This window comes from Anthonomus grandis, chromosome 1, assembly GCF_022605725.1.
Source record: "Anthonomus grandis grandis chromosome 1, icAntGran1.3, whole genome shotgun sequence".
NCBI classification, from domain to species: Eukaryota; Metazoa; Arthropoda; class Insecta; order Coleoptera; family Curculionidae; genus Anthonomus; species Anthonomus grandis.
In genome coordinates this window covers 56,358,625-56,377,992 of record NC_065546.1, presented here as the reverse complement: position 1 = coordinate 56,377,992, position 19,368 = coordinate 56,358,625, and the positions used below count along the sequence as shown (strand labels likewise).

The 19,368-nt window shown below is 34.5% G+C and overlaps 1 protein-coding gene across 2 annotated transcripts in view; it reads left to right on the top strand.

The window, feature by feature from the left end:
- LOC126739942 (mucin-5AC-like) overlaps positions 1-19,368 on the top strand; it is a 137,899-nt gene that overhangs the window by 55,276 nt on the left and 63,255 nt on the right. For both annotated transcript variants that reach the window (XM_050445783.1, XM_050445776.1), the window contains exons 2-6: positions 2,500-2,560; positions 7,953-8,135; positions 12,913-13,172; positions 13,892-14,016; positions 18,741-18,870. In XM_050445783.1, the coding sequence (XP_050301740.1) occupies positions 2,500-2,560; positions 7,953-8,135; positions 12,913-13,172; positions 13,892-14,016; positions 18,741-18,870 (759 nt within the window). The remainder of the gene's footprint in view (positions 1-2,499; positions 2,561-7,952; positions 8,136-12,912; positions 13,173-13,891; positions 14,017-18,740; positions 18,871-19,368) is intronic.

Here is a 19,368-nt window from a genome sequence, read left to right as displayed (position 1 = left end):
CTTGTGTTTTTTTGATTTTCGTAAACAATGGATTTCATGTATCCCCATACGCAAAAATCCAATGGGTTGAAATCAGAACTTCGTGCGGTTCAAATTCCAGTTCTTGCCATACGCTTGCCATACGCATTTCTGGATCTTCAGCAACCTGGACTAACACTTCTTCTTCTTGGTCCACATTACGTCTATTTGGACACCCAACATCTCGCTTTGGCCTGAATGAACCCGTTTCCTTAAGTGTCTGGTAAACGTTTTTAGAGAGTTTAAAATCTGGCTTCCTCCTATTTGGATACAAATTGCGCATAACGTCGACAAGCTCTTAGACCGCTGTAATTTGCTTGGGCATAAACACAAACCATATCTCGCATTTCCGAATTAGAAAAATATTGATGTCTAGGCATCTTAACTTAAAGTGATAAATAAACACTACTAGAACTAACACTAAGGCAACAAGTAACAATTAATAATAGAACTATTAATAACTAACAAAAATAACGCAATAAAAGGTAATAAAGTAACTAATCGTGTATAGCTCACATCGTGCGACAGTAACTAAAAAAACATAAATCGTGACAGTGACAGTGACGGTGACTTTGTTTGTTTTAATTTTTTTGTTAGACACAGCTTACTTAATTTTTTTTCAACTTAAAGTAGAAAAATATTCATTTTTTCTTGAGCGCATTGCAAGTTTTAAGTCCAAATATCTCGAAAACGATAAATCCTAGCGACATTTTTAAAGTATACCTTTTTTAAGGAAAAAAACTTTCATAATAGAAATTTATAATAAAACATTACATTATGGAAAGCGGAAAAAAGTTATGGAGTTTAATAAAGACTAAAATAAGGCTGGTGGCGCCCTCTATGAGATGATTAAAAAAAATTTTAAGTTTCATATTTGGCATATAAAGAAACCCCTATATACCAAATTTCATTAAAAACAAAGAACAAATGCTTGAGTTATGAGCAAAATTAAAAAAAAAACTTAATGTTTATCACCCTGTATCTTGGTTGCATTTTATTTTCGGACTAGGAAATTTAACCAAACCTCATTATTTTTATGAGAAGAATCTGCTGTTAAAATATTTACTATTATTAATGGGACACCCTGTATTAGAGTGTTTTTTTTTGTGTACTTGTACTGGGTTCGTTTATAACAAGTGCATGATGATATTTTATAGAAAAACTGTATAAGACTCTTATTTATTATTTTTGAATATTCGAACAGTTTTTCCTTATTTGTTCAAACTATTTTTGATTACGTCACAAATATCAATTTTTGTGAGAGGAAATCCCCAATTTGCTACCACACCCTTTGAAATAAGAGCCTCTTCTTAATAACTTAGGACCTTTGGACGCCCAATTGAGTGTGATACATTCCAAATATTAGTGTTAAATGCATGTTTATATACAAGATGAAGATCTTACACAAATAACAGTTCCCATACCTTGAACCGAAAAATCTTTACCCCTGGCCCCTATAATAAACAAATTAGCAAGTCATAAAGGTCAACATTCAGAAAATTATCAATTGAAATACGGCGAATTCTCAGGACTTTCGTTAGTTAATTATTAACAATAAAAACCATTTTATTCTTGAGCGTTGGAGATTATTCGAATTCTTTTGTTTTAATATTAATTAAGATTCAGATAATTGATCCGATGCTTTCTCCGTCGATTAATTAAAAATATAGGAAGGATGTCTTTAATTGTTTAATTATATTGGGAAAGCTCCTGAAATGTCACATTTCTTACACGTAATTAGGCCCTCTAGAGCCAATAAAAGAATCATTTCGTTCGTTACGAGATTCCCTGGTATATTTCCATGTCGTATTCACCATTTGTCGAACGCCTTACTGCATATATTTATTCAAAAGGTCAATAATAACTATTGCGGCAAATGTTTATGCCTTCAAGGTGATCGATTTATATACTATATAAGATTGACAGTGCAAGGGTTGCACTAAACCAGTATGAACTACCATATTATACAAATATACCATAGGAGGCGCAGGTGAATTTGCCTTATGTTCAGTGAAAGTGCTTTCACTAATTTATATTTAACTTTTGATGATCAAACTGATGCCACAAGCCATTAGGAAGATCATGTTTGCTTTGTCTATTGTGCGATGTGGTAATTATAGGAGAGAGTAGGTACACAAGAGGATTATTTAAATTATGATATGAATTGATTATCTTCATTGGTAATGGTCTGAATAAGTATCATTATTTTAGAGTTATTGTCCCATTTCGCTGTATAAATCGTGTATATACCAACCGAATTAGCCGAATCATCGTTTGTCCCAAATACGTTTATTAGGCCCGAAGGTAAAATATTTAATTTGGTTTCGTAACCTCTTTAAATCAGTTTAAAACGCCGTAGTATCAGACGTGAAGAGAAAGTAAATTCCTTCATTGTATAATACAGGTGAACTTAGGTTTGTAATAAGGTGTGGTGTTATTACCTGTTTATGGTTATTTACTTATTTGTTTATTTCTTTTCAGACGGGAATCTGTCGTTGGCTCTTTCTGCTCATATCCCTCTCGACATGGACAAGACTCATAGGTAAGGCAATGATTACATAACCTAATTTTTTGATGATTTATAATGAATCACTATTTTATCTTTAAAAAAGCATCAATTATTAGCCTTGATTTTTTCACTTTTTAATTGAAGAATACGCTTCTTGTATAAGAATGCATGCCTCCATTAATCTATTAACCAGTTTGTAAGGCATTGAAAATCGCGGGGAGTGTAGCGGGCGTGTTTATTATTAAAAATGCGTTAGGCAGAATATTTATGGGATGAATCAGAATAAAGCGAAATAAATTTATATTTCTTAACGTATGACCTGCAAAAAGACACTTTTTTATACGTTAACGCTAAAATTTTCATAGGGGTGACAGAAGTATGAGGGATTGTTTTATCGGCGAACGAAAACAATTGGGCTACGTTCCCTTAGATGGCGCTTTAGTTATCAGAACAGTGTTGCCAGGAATCAGGCTCAATTAGGTTATTTATTTAAATGTATTTTTTTAAATCTCTTAACGCGAGTTATATGTGAACATCTTCCATGGTCACTTCCAGCGAACCCATGGAATTGCCGATGTCAGCATTGTCCCACGACCATGAATATCGCAGATTATAAATGTATGTACTTTTGTGTTTTACCTCATTCTTACTTGTTCTATCAATAGTAACGTAAATTCGTATCTGTAATTCTTCTTGAATAAAATTTGTTTTTAAAAAGAAGTTGTGCCGATTTCTTTATCTAACTGGCGCAGTCGGTAGGATAGTGCGGTGGTGATTCATCCCATTTGAGGTTTTAACCCTTCAGCGCTATCCAGAACCTTGGATCGACCCAGATATCTGGAGACCTCAAATGGTCCAAAAAAAAGACGCATCGGAAAAAACTAAGTGGCGTATTGTTTGTGATTATAGGAATTTAAATTCTAAAACAATCGATGACAAGTACCCCATTCCCAACATCAATGACATCGTTTAGGTAGGGCTCAATATTCTTCCACCTTAGATCTCGCCAGCGGATTTCATCAAATCCAAATAAAAAAAGATTCGATTGAGAAAACTGCTTTCTCTGTGAACAATGGGCATTATGAGTATTTGAGGATGCCGCATTTGGGCTGAAAAATGCCCCTGCCAGGGTCATGGACGAGGTATTAAAGGATTTGCAGAATAAAATCTGCATGGTATATATGGATGACATTATAATTTTCAGTTCTGGATTGCAGGAACATATTCAAAATTTAAAACTTGTTTTTTCAAAATTGAGGGAAGCTAATTTTAAAATACAAGTAGATAAATGTGAGTTTTTGTGTAAGGAGGTAGAGTTTCTAGGGCATGTAGTCACTCGAGATGGTATCAAACCCAACGATAAAAAGATTGCTGCGATTCAAAAGTTCCCAATTCCCAAAACACAGCGTGAAATCAAATCTTTTTTAGGCCTTGTGGGTTATTATCGAAAATTCATCCATAAGTTCGCAAAAATCACTAAGCCACTTACTAAATGCTTAAAAAAGAATGAGAAGGTCCAACATTCAGAAGAATTTATTAGCAGTTTCAACACCTGCAAAAATTTTTTAACATCTGCACCCGTACTAGCATACCCTGATTTTTCTAAGCCTTTCGAAGTAACGACAGATGCATCAAATTATGCTGTTGGTGCCATTCTATCACAGGAAAACCACCCCATTTGTTATGCCTCCCGTACGTTAAACCCTGCCGAGGTGAACTAGGTATTTGACCATCGAAAAGGAGTTGCTTGCCACACACAATCCACACAGATCATAAGCCTCTTCAGTGGTTGTTTTCCCTTAAGGAGCCTAACTCCCGGCTCATAAGATGGCGTTTGAAGTTAGAGGAGTTTGATTACACCATTCAATATAAAAAAGGAAAATCTTATCAAGCAGCCGATGCACTTTCCCGAAATCCCGTGAATGTCAATGCTGTTGAAACTGAATCTGTCTTAAACAACCCTGGTGATGTGGACGAAATAGTGTATGATTTTCTACAAAATCCAAATGAACTCCCAAACTTAGATAATTCTAACCTGGACGAAATTCTTCTTGAGCCTAATTCTCAATCTCGTCGAAATAATATCTTATCAGATATTACAATCAGGCCTGCCCAAACACAACTGTCTTCTCAAGCCAGCCTCATCGAAGAAAGTTCAGAAAATATGCCAGAATTTACTATAACCCCAATATTTCAAGCCTCTTCTAAAACAAGAGTTGTTAAGGAAATTAAATGCAGTCCTTATGACAATCCTTCAGATATAACAATTTTCCCTGTGGACCAGCCTCCCAATCTTCCTAATATTTCTGATAATACTCCAGAAATTACTATTACTCCATTAGAACCAGAAAACCCCGATCAATCAAACGATATCGAAACGGCCCATACATCTGCCGAAAATCCAATTTTAAATCTACCTATAACTGAAAAATCTCTGAATACCTTTAAAAATCAAATAATTATTACAACCGGAGATACCCAAGATATTCAGCTAAAAACGGAAAAAATATTCGAAAACAAACGCATGTACGTAACCGTTTCAGCAAGAAATCCAACACCTATGCTATTTATTTTCGTAATGACAAATTAAGCAAACATTTTACGGTAACATTACAAAATTTATTTAAAAATTCCTCTTTTAAAATAATCTTATGTTCCAAACTTTTGGAAGATATTGTGACATCAGATGACCAAAAAGAAAAACTTAATTTGTATCACACCACCAAAACTTGTCACAGAGGAATAAATGAAATGAAAATGGCCCTCTTATCAAAATTTTATTGGCCAAAAATGACAATCGATATTGAAAATTTGTAAATAATTGTGAAATTTGTTTAAAAAATAAATATGATCGAAATCCACCTGTCATTAAATTTAACTTGACCCCGACAAGTTCAAAACCTTTCGAACACATCCATATGGATACCTTTAAAATTTCAAATGCATGTTTTTTAACCATAATTGATTCCTTCTCGCGATATGGTCAAGCCTACCCCTTAATCTCATTAACCGGAATTTCTATAATAGAAAGCCTATTCTAATTTATAAGTCATTATGGTTTGCCCCAGAAAATAACTGTAGACTCAGGTATTGAATTTAAAAATAAAGAAGTTGAAGATTTTTGTAAACTCAATCTATAAAATTGAATTACATTTCACCACCCCAAAAAATAGTAACAGTAATTCACCCGTAGAACGGTTTCATTCCACTTTAATCGAACATTTTAGGTGCCTAAAAAAAGAACACAGTCATTTCACAGCTGACCAGCTGATAAAACGTGTCGTATTTAGGTTACAACAATTCTATTCATAGTGTAACAAAGCATACACCTTTCGAGATAATAAAAGGCCATATAAATAATACGGATCCCTTTGACTTAAGCGACCACGTAATTATATCTAATTATGTACAGTCTCATAAAGATAACACGAAATTATTATTTAGCAAGATTCGAGAAAGGAATGCGATGACTAAGGAAGAGGTTATAAATAAGTGTAACGAAAAGAGGTCAGAGCCCCCGGACTTTTCTCAAGAGAAAAATGCTTTTATAAGAACAAAATTAAGAAATAAAAACATGCCAAAATTAAAAAAAGTCCCCATAAAATCTCAAAGTGGTATTAAAATATTCACTAAAAAGGGTGTTCTTATCATAAAAATATTGCCAGACTTCCAAAAATTAAAAAACGAAAATCTTTGCAGGAAAACCAGAATGAAGGACATTCCACTCTCACTTTACCTGTTTCAAATTAATTTAGATTGTCAAAATCTTATTAATTTTGGATAATTTAAAGGACGCCATTATGTTTGCAAAACTAAATGCTTTACATGATAGTATTATATCCACCTATGAATTAGAAAATATGACGGGCTATTAAAAATCAATTTATAACAAAGATCAGTTGCCAACTTTTAAGAACCCAATTAATTATTATCAATTTTTGGGAACTTAAGTAACTTTCTCTGATAATAAAATAATTTTTGCTATTCACGTACCAATCTTGAAACCTCAAACATATTCGTTCCTTCGCCTTTTTCCTATAATCCAAAACTCCCAATTAATCATCCCTAAATACCCTTACTTGGCACGAACGAAACAAGAGGTCCAGTTTAAAGCAACCGATTGCCCTTTCCTGGAACATGCCTTTTACTGCAAGGAGGAGTTCTATCAACGTGATGACTGCATCCTCCAAGTCCTGGACAATGTGAAGCCCACTAGTTGCCAGATCATTGAAGCCCATGTTGATAAACCCATTGCTGAGCAAGTGACTACAGACGAGGTCCTGATTTTACCCCAGCAAAAAGTTCTCTGGATCTGGATGGACCCACTTTACTAATGATGCCCAGTAACTGCACTATCCAAGTTGGTCAAAAGAAATTTAGTAATAATTTCAAGATCCAGTATGGAAGGCCACTCGTACTACCTGAACTACAAATAGTAAACTTTTCTGATCCTTCAACTGTTCTGAGGAGTGAAAACTTTACTGAAATGGACTTTAATGAAATCTAGCAGCTCTCGAGACAAATCAATCAGCTCTCACCTGTACAAGAAGTTTCCCAAGAACCTGTCCAATACCAGATGCTATCACTAGGTACCTTAGCAATCCTGATCTTGGTACTACTCATCATATGTCTACTCAAAGGGAAGACCGCTATCCAAAGATGCCAGAAAAAGACACCAAAGGATGCGGAACGAGCAGCCCCAAAGCCAGAAAATATCTCTATTTTCTGACTTGAGGAGGGAGGAGTTATGTGAACATCTTCCTGGTCACTTGCAGCGAACCCATGGAATTGCCGATGTCAGCATTGTCCCACGACCATGAATATCGCAGATACAAAATTAATTAGCATAGAAAACTGTCTTATCGGCAAATAATATAATTCCGCCATGTTTCCTAAGAATATCATAAATGGCGCTCTATCAAATCAGAGCCAAATGCAAGGATTTTTCTTCAAGGAGGTTTCAAGTATAGAAAACTAGCTTAACTTAGCAAAAAAATAGTTGTGTTATGTTCCCCTAGGGCGCTCTAGTTGTCATCATTAATAAGTTAGCAATATAATGTATGCCATATTTTTGTATACGAAAGACACTTTTGTATACAGCGTTGGTTGAATATTTATACCCAAATATTCAATCAACGTATCTCGGTAAAACTCACATAATGGTGACAGGTTATACTAAAATTTCTTTTAGCTTCATAGATGGCGTTTTAATGGTTATCAGTTACTGCAGAATGTTTGTTATCGGTAACCGAAAACACCTATGGCGCACTCAAATCGGTTGTCAATTGTCATTTGTCAACTTTTATCAAAAGTGTAGCTAACGCAAGGAATTTTTATTACGTGACAAAGACGCGAAATTGAAATAATTGAATAGAAAAACAATAGTGTTTTCGTATACTTTATGTTATTTTATTTATATCTTTAGATTCAAAGGAAATGAGGATAGTGTGTTACTACACCAACTGGTCGATATACAGGCCGGGCCAAGCCAAGTTCAGTCCGCAGAACATCAATCCGTATTTATGCACCCATTTGATTTACGCATTTGGGGGATTCACCAAAGAAAACACTCTCAAGCCATTCGATAAATATCAGGATATCGAGAAAGGTAAGAAAACAAACCGTTATATAGGGCGCTTTTCAGGATTCACCAGTAAATACGCACTGGGTTGCACCGGCAATAACCGAGGCGTTTCAGAATTAACCCGGTACAAAAAATCCCATGTTTCAAAATTAACCGGTGAAATCAGCTGGTTGCGACCGACGAGATATCGGATGAACCGGAATTTTAAGTTGGAATCTCGTCCAAATAGATTCTTCCTAGGATTCCTAACCTAGTTTTGCATTTTTACGGTTTAGTTTTGTTAAATTTGTTGTTGCTCAATTTTCATTTTGATTTTTTGTGGATATTTTAACTTTATTTTGATGGTCGAATGAGAATAGTAGAAGAATAACATAAAACTTTAGTACACCTTTTTTTAAATTTTGTTTGTTTATTGGTAGAACATTTGTTCTAAGGTGGGGTGAATTAGCCAGTAGTCGGACAAACCCCAGTGGTTGGACAAAACGTATTTATCGTGAAATAACTTTGAAATGTTATTTAATGTTACGCCAATGAGTTAAAAATTCAGTTCTGCCAATCCTTATCTTTGGTTCTAAAAATTTTTATATTCTTAAGTTGTCTCCCTGAAAGAAAAAAAAATCGCGCTAAATTGACCACCAGTTTGTGCTCCCCAGTTTTAAGGTAGGTACTTATGAGGTTCTTTAGTTTCATGTATATAAAAAATGAGCTAAATATGCCATATATATGACGAAAAACGCATTTTTTAAATATTTTTAGGTTAATTTTAGGTGTCCGGTAAACTCATATATAATTTTGTTATAACTCCGGTAGTCGGACGCGTGTCCGACCACTGGAAAATGAAGCTTTTTTGTTTTTGTCTTTTTCTCGCTTACTGCTACATAAATAAGCTCCTTCTATTTCTAATATATATTGTAAGGAAAAGTTTTAGATGGTATTCAGTGGTCGGACAGCAAAAACAAAATACAGACGCGAATTAATGAGAATTAAATCTGTCCGACCACTGGTCAGTATCAAATTTAATATGTTTCAAAAGTCGGACACTATTCTTTTTTCGACGTCTCTTTGAAGACTTTAAGCCGTTTTTTTGTGTTTTTCTTTGGTTTTCAGACATGAAACCAAAACCAAAGGGAAAATTTCATCAATACGATGAAGACGCACTAGAACAAGCGGTCAATGCAGTTAGAAACGGGGGAAAATTGCGCGAAACGTGTAGGCAGTACGGGGTCCCCAAGTCAACGTTCCAGGACCGCATTAAAGGAAAAGTTGTCGACCTTTGCAAAACGATGGGGCCGGATCCAGTTTTGAAAAAAGAAATTGAAGAAAAATTAGTTGAATGGATTGAAAACTTAACCAGTTGCGGTGTTCCAATAAAGAAGCAAGTATTACTAGATACAGTTCAGAAAATTGTAAAAGAAGAAAAATTAAAAACAGTGTTCACTAATGGTCGACCCGGACAAAGTTGGTTCTCCGGCTTTATGAAGCGACATTCGCGTTTAGCTTTAAAAAATGCAGAGTCCCTAGAAAAATACAGAGCACAAATAACTGAAGAATACACTAGATCTTGGTTTCAAGATTAAAAATCTTTTTTAATTAAGTCTAACGCTGCAGACGAAAGAGAAATTTGGAAGATCCAAGTCGGATGCTGAACGGAATTGGATGTGAGAGGACGTGATCTCAATACTGTTAAAACCGGAAGCAGCAAGGAAAATTTAACGGTATTAATTACTTTTACGGCCGATGGTAGACTTTGTCCCCCACTCGTCATATTTCCATATGTAAAACCACCAAGAAGTATAGTAAACGGTATGCCTCCTCATTGGGTCCTCGGCAAATCAGATAGCGGGTGGATGAGGTCGGAGGTATTTTTCGAGTATGTGGCTAACGACCTAAATAAATGGTTAGAGAACGAAGGGATTCAGAGACCGGTATTATTTTTAGTAGACGGGCATAAATCCCATATGTATGTGGAACTTAGTAGATTTTGTCATGAAAATGGAATAATATTGTATGCTTTGCCGCCAAATGCAACGCACTTATTACAGCCTGCGGACGTCGCGCCTTTAAAGGATTATTGGCGGGAAGAGGTAAGAAAATGGCAGGCTGAAAATGAAAATCGTGTGTTTTGTCCCATATTTGAAAAAGCCCTTTAGAATTCTAATATGTCAAATAATATGAAACAGGGCTTTAAGGCATGTGGTTTGTACCAGTTTAATCCAGACACAGTAAATTATAAAAAGTATGTGCAAAATGTTTTGGAGAACTTATTAAGAGAAACAACGCAGGTTGAGGCAACAGTATCGGAAGCAGATATCATAAGCACCGAAAAAGTTATTTTAAAGCTGAAACCGAAGCTATCTGAACTAGGATTTTGCACGGATGCAATTTTAACCCTTATAAAAACACTTATTCCTACTAACACAAGTGAAGGTAATGACGTTTCTTTTTTTACTCCAGAAGAGATTCAGAAAATGAACGTTATTTTTACTGTTGATGCAGCTACACCTAGCAGTGAAGTATCAAATCAAGAAGAGACTGAAAACCTTCAAAACCCTCAAGTTGTAATACTACAAAATGTACTTCTCAATCCAGGTCAAACAAATCAAAATACTCACATAGAACCGGCATTAGAACCAAATGTTTGTTCTTATGAAAATATAGAAAAGAAAAATATCTTAGAAATACTGAATGATTATGAATTTAAAGATTTAATGCCGAGTATTGTGTTTGAAGATGTTGATACTTCAGAATCAGATATATTTACTTATGGAAGAAATGGCCAAGAAATAAAGGAAGCACATGAGACCAATCTAAAAGAAAATAAATTGGAAGACACCTCAGAGAACATCAAAACTAACGAAGATGAAGAAAATAAAAATCAAAATAAGAAAATAAAGTTTCAAAAAAAAAATCAAACCTGATGCAACAGAACAAGCTAACCCTGTAAAAGGACTTATGGAAATAAATCACAATCTGATTGAGAAAAAAATCACTTCATCCACAATAAATGAAAAATGTCCAGAGGAGAAAAAAAATAATCAGGATGATAAAGAGGAAAACTGCACACCATTGAAAAATGAAAAAAAAATGAAACTTTAAATTCAGTTGTAGTGGCTAAGTCGGCTAGCTAGAGCAGCTCTTCATTTGAAAAACATCTTGCATATCCACAACCTATTAGCAAAACCAATAAGAAACGTCAACGGCAGAAAATACCCTCCGCAATTTTTTCTGGAACCTGGAGAGAATATTATGAAGGAAAATTAAAGGAAAAAGAGGACAAAGAGAATGCGAAAAAGAAAATAGCAACCCTACAAAAAAAAACAAAGTAAAACAGAAAATAACAGTGCAGGTAACTAAGATAAAGATAAGGTAGAAGAGTCATCTACCGTAGATAAAAAAAAGCAAACATGTGGAGAATGCGAAGACGAACTTGATAGTGATATCGAAATCGAAGGTGAAAAGAATGTTGGCTGTGATTTATGTAGTCGCTGCTATCACTTAGAGTGCCCAAGTTGTCTGGACTCTCCTATGATGAAGTCTCTAACTTGGCTTTTGTCTGTAAACTGTGTGGTGATGACTAAAACACGTACGTTAGTGAAGTACTTAGTTTTTAGTTTCATGATTTTAGACACTAGTTACCAAAGAATACCTATATCGCTTTTTTTGCTCAAGTTTTTTTTATTTGTTGTTTTGATTGATACTACGTGGAGAAAATTTTTGTTTTTTTACCCCAATAAAATATTTTTATTTTATTTAATAGCCTTTTATATAATTACCCATGATTTAATTTTTTTTATTAATAAAACAAACAAAAATAAGTAGGTGGTTTTAAAACTGCAACATTAAATTTGCACTTAAATTCTAGTAAACCCTTGATAATACGGGACTGTAAAGAATCAGCCAATAAGAAGGTGTCCGACTAGTGGCAACTACCCGGCCCACCATTGGCAAAGACTGTCCGACTACTAACAAAACAGCATTTTTTTTACTTAAGTAAATACCAAGAATACCAAAAAATAACAAATAATTAAATTATTCATGTCAAAAGACTTTGATTCTATCAAACCTATCAATATTTTTTTATTCATGATTTAAATTTAGTTTTCTCTAAATTGTCCGACCACTGACTCATTGACTATAAAAGATAGAGACCCTTACAATGGAACTGGGTCGTTTTTGTTTGGTTTTTAGTTTCTTACACAACAGTGACAACCTTTCAATGTTTTCATGAAAAATACTACTATAGTTTGTTTGGTTTACTTAAAAAAATTTAAAAATATGAATATAAACAGAAATCGATATTATTAGAGCTGCAAACTGTCAGAAAAATTCTAGGAAAATCAACCGAAGCGTTTCCGAATGTTTAAGTAACCGAACGGCAACCTGAGATCTACTGAATTTTTTTTTTGATTATCAAGTTAATTCAATTAATGGTGAATTCTGAAAAGTGCCCATATGCTGGTCCGTTGAAACCGGATGTGCCGTGCCGACTCTTAAATTATAGTATTCACTTGAACTTTACCTGATGGAATAAAAGTATAAAAGGTGGGTAATTCTTCTTTGCAACGTTGATTTTTTATTCGTCAATTTCACGATTATTTCACGCGGCCTTCACGCTATTATTAAAAATGATTACGTTGCCCAATAAGCGCTCCCAGGAATTCAATGGTATTGTCTTCGTGGTTTCGCAACACTTTCGTTATTTATCGGCTGCCACCGATCCGTCTAAATTATTCCTCGGACGATATTTTTGCGGTGGTTTATGGCCGATCTCGGCAGTATTTCATAAAGAATCAATTTCCAGGTGGCTACGCCAAGTTCACCGGCCTAAAAACGTACAACAAGAACCTGAAAACGATGATCGCCATCGGTGGTTGGAACGAGGGTTCGTCCAGGTTCTCGCCGATGGTCGCTAGTGCAGACAGAAGAAAGGAACTCGTCCGGAACGCCGTCAAGTTCTTAAGGCAGAACCATTTCGACGGGCTGGATTTGGACTGGGAGTATCCCTCGTTTAGGGACGGAGGAAAACCACGAGATAGGGATAATTATGCTCAATTAGTTAAGGTAATAATTTAATTTGTAATATTATTCACAATAATTTTTTTTTATTAATAAAAAGCATTTCTGAGTATATTATCTGAACTACAACACATCAAAAACTTACTTTTTGTTCATCGACATCAGTGGCATGGTACGTCCTGTTAAAAGTTTCTGAAGATAGATAATTATGATGATAGATATCATTGGCTCGAATTAAGATAAATCCTAAATTGCCGAAAACCGAGAAAAAAGACTTTTGATTTATCCTGAGGACATTTTGGTTCCCTAGTTGCCCAAAAAGGTACTTAATTAAATTCTTGAAAAGGGCTAAAAACGGATCAAAAAATGGAAAAAGATAAAAAAATTATTATCAAGAAAACAAAATTTCAAACAGAAATAACCTGAAAATATGGCTTAAGAGTGCCACCTCAGACACACACAGAGAGTCGACGTCTTTTTCAGCCATTTAAAATGATTTCCAAACAATTTATAGCTAATTTTCCCCAATAACTCTACCTTACACATAATAAACTATCATTATTATAAGCTGTGGCAATCTAATTTACGACATAACCGGTGTGTCCTTTCCGTTGCTCTCAAGATTTACATGCATTGATAAGGAAAGTAATTACATCGTATTTATCGCCAGTTTATTTATTATTTTTTTTTTTGAATCAAACTTGACTAAATAACGTTTTACTTTTACCTGCTAAAGTAATAAATAAATTCGTTTCATTTTACAGGAATTACGAGAGGAATTCGAAAGGGAATCCGAGAAGACCGGCAGACCCCGTTTGTTGCTCACGATGGCGGTACCGGCGGGCATCGAGTACATCAACAAAGGATACGACGTACCCAAACTGACCAAGTGAGTTTTCTCTAAGCGCATTTCCCTTATTTGGATTCGAGAGAGGCGCGATTTCTTTATCTAAGTACGTGACTATAAGATTCGTAATTGATGCGCTCCACTTGGATTTTGTGCAGAATTAAGTGATTACCTCATTGATGCAGTAAAACGTCGTCTGTAAGGTGCCAAAATATTTCTTGATATTTTTAAATGCGAGTGCCTGGAATAATTTAAAAATATCAATTAGACCACACAAAACAAAAATAAAAACTCCAAGTCAGGGTCTCATTAAACGCTATTAAACACCCTGTTTCGCCTAGGGGCATAAAGACGTCTAAATAGTTTGTTATTGGGTTGTCTTCGATGAAGTGGCATTTTCTTATTTTACAATTTTTACTACAAATAATACGCTGTTACTTAGTGACAGTAAAATTGTCATATAATTTCTTTACACGAAAAACTGATAAGTGCTGACACAAGCCTATTCGAAAAAAAGTCAATGTAATAACGGTGGTTTAGGATTCTTTACGCTGAATATTAAACTATATGACTAACTCCAAAGCCTTTGAATAAAAATCTTTAGAGATATTGTCACTGGAGACAAAAAACCAATTCTGTGCAATTTCTGATAGTAAATGTCTCTTAGTGCAAGCTATATCCCTTTGAGCAATTTTGAATGTAAAACAATCAAAGTTGAAATTCCACGAGAGTCCCAAAATTTTTAAAGTAGAGTCATCACTTGAGTTAAATGAAAGAGGATGGAATAGCCTGGAACAGGAAGGTAAGTGCGAAAGAAGATCGGGATGGTTACTGGCCCATTTTCGTAATTCAAAACCAGAAGACCTAAGAATTAATATGAGATCGTTTTGCAACTTTAATGCATCTTGCAAAGAGTTTTCTCCTGAGAGAATGTCGTCAACAAAAATATCATTTTTCAATACTTCTGAAGCCTTCGGATAGTCTACAATGTTCTTTTCCTACCTCCAAAATGGTTTTGGTGGCTAAATGGGGACTACAACTAACGCCAAAAGTAACAGTTTTTAATTCAAAGTCCTGGATTGGATCATTGGGGGAGAATCGATGCAATATTCGTTGGTAGGGAGTGTGCTTAGGGTTTACTAAAATTTGTCTATACATCTGCTTTATATCCGCAGTAAAGACAATAGAGGGGAATCTAAAATTTAAGAGAATAGTAACAATATTTTGTTGAAGCTTGGGGCCTGCATAAAGACATTTATTTAAACTTTGCCCATTTAAATCAGGTGCGCTAGCATCAAAAACAACTCTTAACTTGCTAGTAGAGGTATCTGGTTTGATAACACAATGATGAGGTATATAGTAAGACCGTAAGCATCCAATATTTTTCGAAATATCAATGGGATACATATGTCCCAAATCAAGATATTCTTTTAAACATTCATTATACTTATTGTAAAGAGAGTTATTTTTTAGGAGCTTTCTTTCAAGAGATAAAAACCTTCGCAGAGCTATATCTTGGGATCCATCAAAGGAGGGTTCCGCCACCTTGAACGGTAGTTCAACAACATATCTGCCATCATTATTTCTAAAAGTGGTCTTTTCATAATGCTCCTCAACCAAAACATCATTTGACGATAACTGAGAGCTTGCAGGAACCTCTTCAATTTCCCAAAATTGTTTTATAGTGTCTTCGAGATTATTGACAGAGGTTAAATAAGTATTACTAGAAGGAGAGATATTTTGAGAGGGGGAGGTAAAAACTTTACCCATAACAATCCATCCAAAAGAGGTATCTAGTGCTACAGGTTTCTCGAGTGACATAGAGAGAGAATTTCCGCTTCATAAATATCCAAAAATATCAGCACCTAAGAGCATGTCTATGGGTCGAGATTCATAAAATTTTGAGTCAGCGAGAGATAAATGAGAAAAATTTTTATAATAATCTTGAGGGAGAGAGACAGTAGGATGATTATTACATATTTTGGGCAAAATAACAAAATCGAGTGTATAAGAGGAGTTGAGTTTTCCTACTGGCTTAAAAGTACATGAGACGCCACCTGTAGCCCGTGAGTGAGTTTGACCGATACCGTTTATATCCAGAGAAAGAGAATACCTTAATAGACCTAATTTTTTTAAACATTTCGAAGTTATAAAATTACTTTGAGAGGCACTATCTACAAGAGCTCGAACAGGTATATTATATATACCCATTGCATCGCGGACTTCTATAATAGCAGTGGCTAATAATACTGTGCTAGAAATATTCGAGACTAGTGAGGCTGTAGTGGCTAAGTTACAATCAACATTTAACGTATTACTTGAGGAGAGAGGAACATTGGTTTCAGATCCAGAGTTACTATTAATGACTCGAGGAGTGTCCATATGTAAGAGTGTGTGATGTTTTTTAGAGCAAATTTGACATACTGCACGAGAAGTGCAGTGCCAGGACATGTGCTTCGTACCCAAACAATTAGTGCACCATCTCTTTTCTTTTATAAGAGAATATCTCTCACCTGGATTTTTTGTACTAAAAATTGGGCAATTATATATGAGATGATCTTCAAGACATAACTGACAGGACATTTTCTTATTATAGTTTTTTATCATTGAGTTTAAAATGCGACTTTGATTTCTCATACCTCGACCTTTTAACAGAGCTATTAGAGTAAAAAACATTGTCTAATGCTGAACATTGTTTATTTAAAAAACTGACTTAAAGTATTTGAAAGTTGTTATGTAAGTTTTCATCTTTGACTAATTCTGAACCATATTCTAATTCACAACGAGTAGCAGTCGCTTGATCCAATGGATCCATTAACATATTAAATAAAATAAAATCCCAGAACTTGACAGGGTAGCCTAAATTTTCCAAAACTGAGATATTTTCCAAAAAAGTATCCACTAATAATCGTAAAGGAGCAGAGGTATCTAGCTGAGGAATTCGAACAGTTGAGTGAATAGAGAGCCAGTGAATATGAGCAATCAAACGCTTATTATCATACCTAGCTTTTAATGCATTATAGGCAACTATATAATTTTGACTTGTCAATGGTGTACATTTAACGAGAGAGAGAGGAGCGTCTTTTAAATAACTAACCAAATAATTAAACTTTTCAATATTAGTGATAGAGTCATTATTGTGAATCAAAGAGTCGTACATATCGATAAAGGTCTGCCATGTTTTCAAATCTCCATCAAATGCAGGTACAGAAATTTTAGGAAGTTTGGCGTTATTATATTTTGACTGAGTTTGAATTTGAGTTCCATTATTTTCTTCAAAATGTGTAGAAAATATAGCTTGAATTTCAAAATTAGTTTTATCAAAATTCACTAAAATTTCCTTTTGATTATCCAATTCAGAATTTTCCTGTCCAGAAATTAATACAATTATGTTGTTGTGAATTTTCATAAAATTATCATATATAACATCAATCAACTTGTACCTTCACTTAAAAATGGAGTGCTGAGAAGGATCTCTTAGCGCTGTTTGCGCTACTTTAAGTAATTCTGTCATTTTTGTTATTTCAATATCGCGCTGGGCAATGTATTGTTTTAACTTCTTTTGATCAGCCATTTTTAAGAAAGTTAAAAAATGTGTATGTGTACGCGTATAAGAATAAATGTAAATAATGCTTTCTTATGTATAATAATGATAATTTTAATATTTAGATTACCATTTACGTACAAGATTCGGAAGCGCAAAATATTAAAGAATTCCAAAAAAATTACGCGAGAATGCGCCGAGAATTTATTTCTGCAATGAACAATACAACTATGCTCGGTAAAAAAAAAAATAAATAAACAAAATATATTTGGATACAGCGTAAAACCTGTTTTTGGTCAAATAGGCGTCGAGTTAATATTGCATATTAATAAACTAATATTATCGACGATGAGCAGGTGAAACTATAAGGGAACTGATATGGCGGTTATAAGAGTGTCTAAATGTATGAGTATGAGATTTTAAACATTATTTTTTATTTAATTTTGAAAATATGAGAATATTGGTATGTGGATATCCGGCTCGAAGGACCAACATGTGGGGGTGAGAGCAATAAATTTATGAGAGAAAAAGGATAATAAAAATGAACATACCATAGGCTGTTGATTCCTTTCTTCTATATACTTGAGCTGCCCGTCACTCCCGCTACCGGCCGGTATTTTCGATAATCGGCAAGGTTTTACGGGATTAGTTTTGAGTACTAGTGAAGTATATATTCAAATGCTTCGAATACATGAAAATGGTTCCCTTTTAAGTGCTTGTCCACTCCTCTCACGTCTGGTTCCTCGTTCATTTTTAGGAGGGGAATGAGGAATTTTGGTATTAGCGAGCAGACATATTTTTAGATATACGGGTCATTTAAAATTTACTTAGAGAAGTGAGAAAATATAAGTATTTAAATAATTACTGCAAGTAATGCTAATGCCATTACTGAACAAACTGCCTCTTAGATTTTCTAGTCGTTTTAATCATAACCAATTAGGCAAAAAAGATATGTGGTAATTTACTTAAGTAACAGATAATACTAATACTATAACAAATAATGCTAAATTCCAACTTTAAATTCCCTGTATCTCGTAAACCTGCAACATTTGTATAAGACATGTTAAGCTCAATCGCCATATTTTAGTGTGTAGTATCTCCAGTTCAGAGATTGCCCATTCTTAATCACCCTGTAATAGCTGTTAAACTGAAAGTTGTTGTTTACTAATTCTAGCTTTTCAATGCTCTAAGAAATCTCCACAAGTAAACCTTAATTTTCCAGATACCTGGACTGGATGAACATCCTCAGCTACGACTACCATTCGGCATATGAACCCGCCGTAAACCATCACGCACCACTTTACCCATTAGAAGAGGAAAACGAGTACAATTACGACACAGAACTGAACATTGTAAGTATTTATTTCATTCCACGTTTCTTATTTAGCACCGCGTTAAAAGGCTTTTATTGTTTATTCAATTTACGTTTTACAACTAGCACAGTCAAAAAATTACGCACAGATAAAACGGTTATTTTTTTACTAAGTGACATGGACTGAGATGCATTTATGGCAAGAATAATGTTCGAGAAAGATATGTAGAGGAAAGTCTCCTAATATGGGGTACTTTTTTTAAAAAAACACTGTTATAAAAAAACGAAGTTAATTTTAAACACTACTTCCATATTTTACGATTCATTTTACACTGTTTAAGGATTTGCACTCTTGCATCACTGCTTTTACACGTCCTACATTACACACGTTACTACCCGTCCGGGATTCAACCTTAGCCAGTTTGTAATTTCCTGTGTGTAGTACGTTTTAAACGGAGACATAAAAGCAACGTCCAATGGTTGCATCCGATGAGCTGAATGTGGTGGAAGGCATATTATGTGAACATAACTTTCTCGC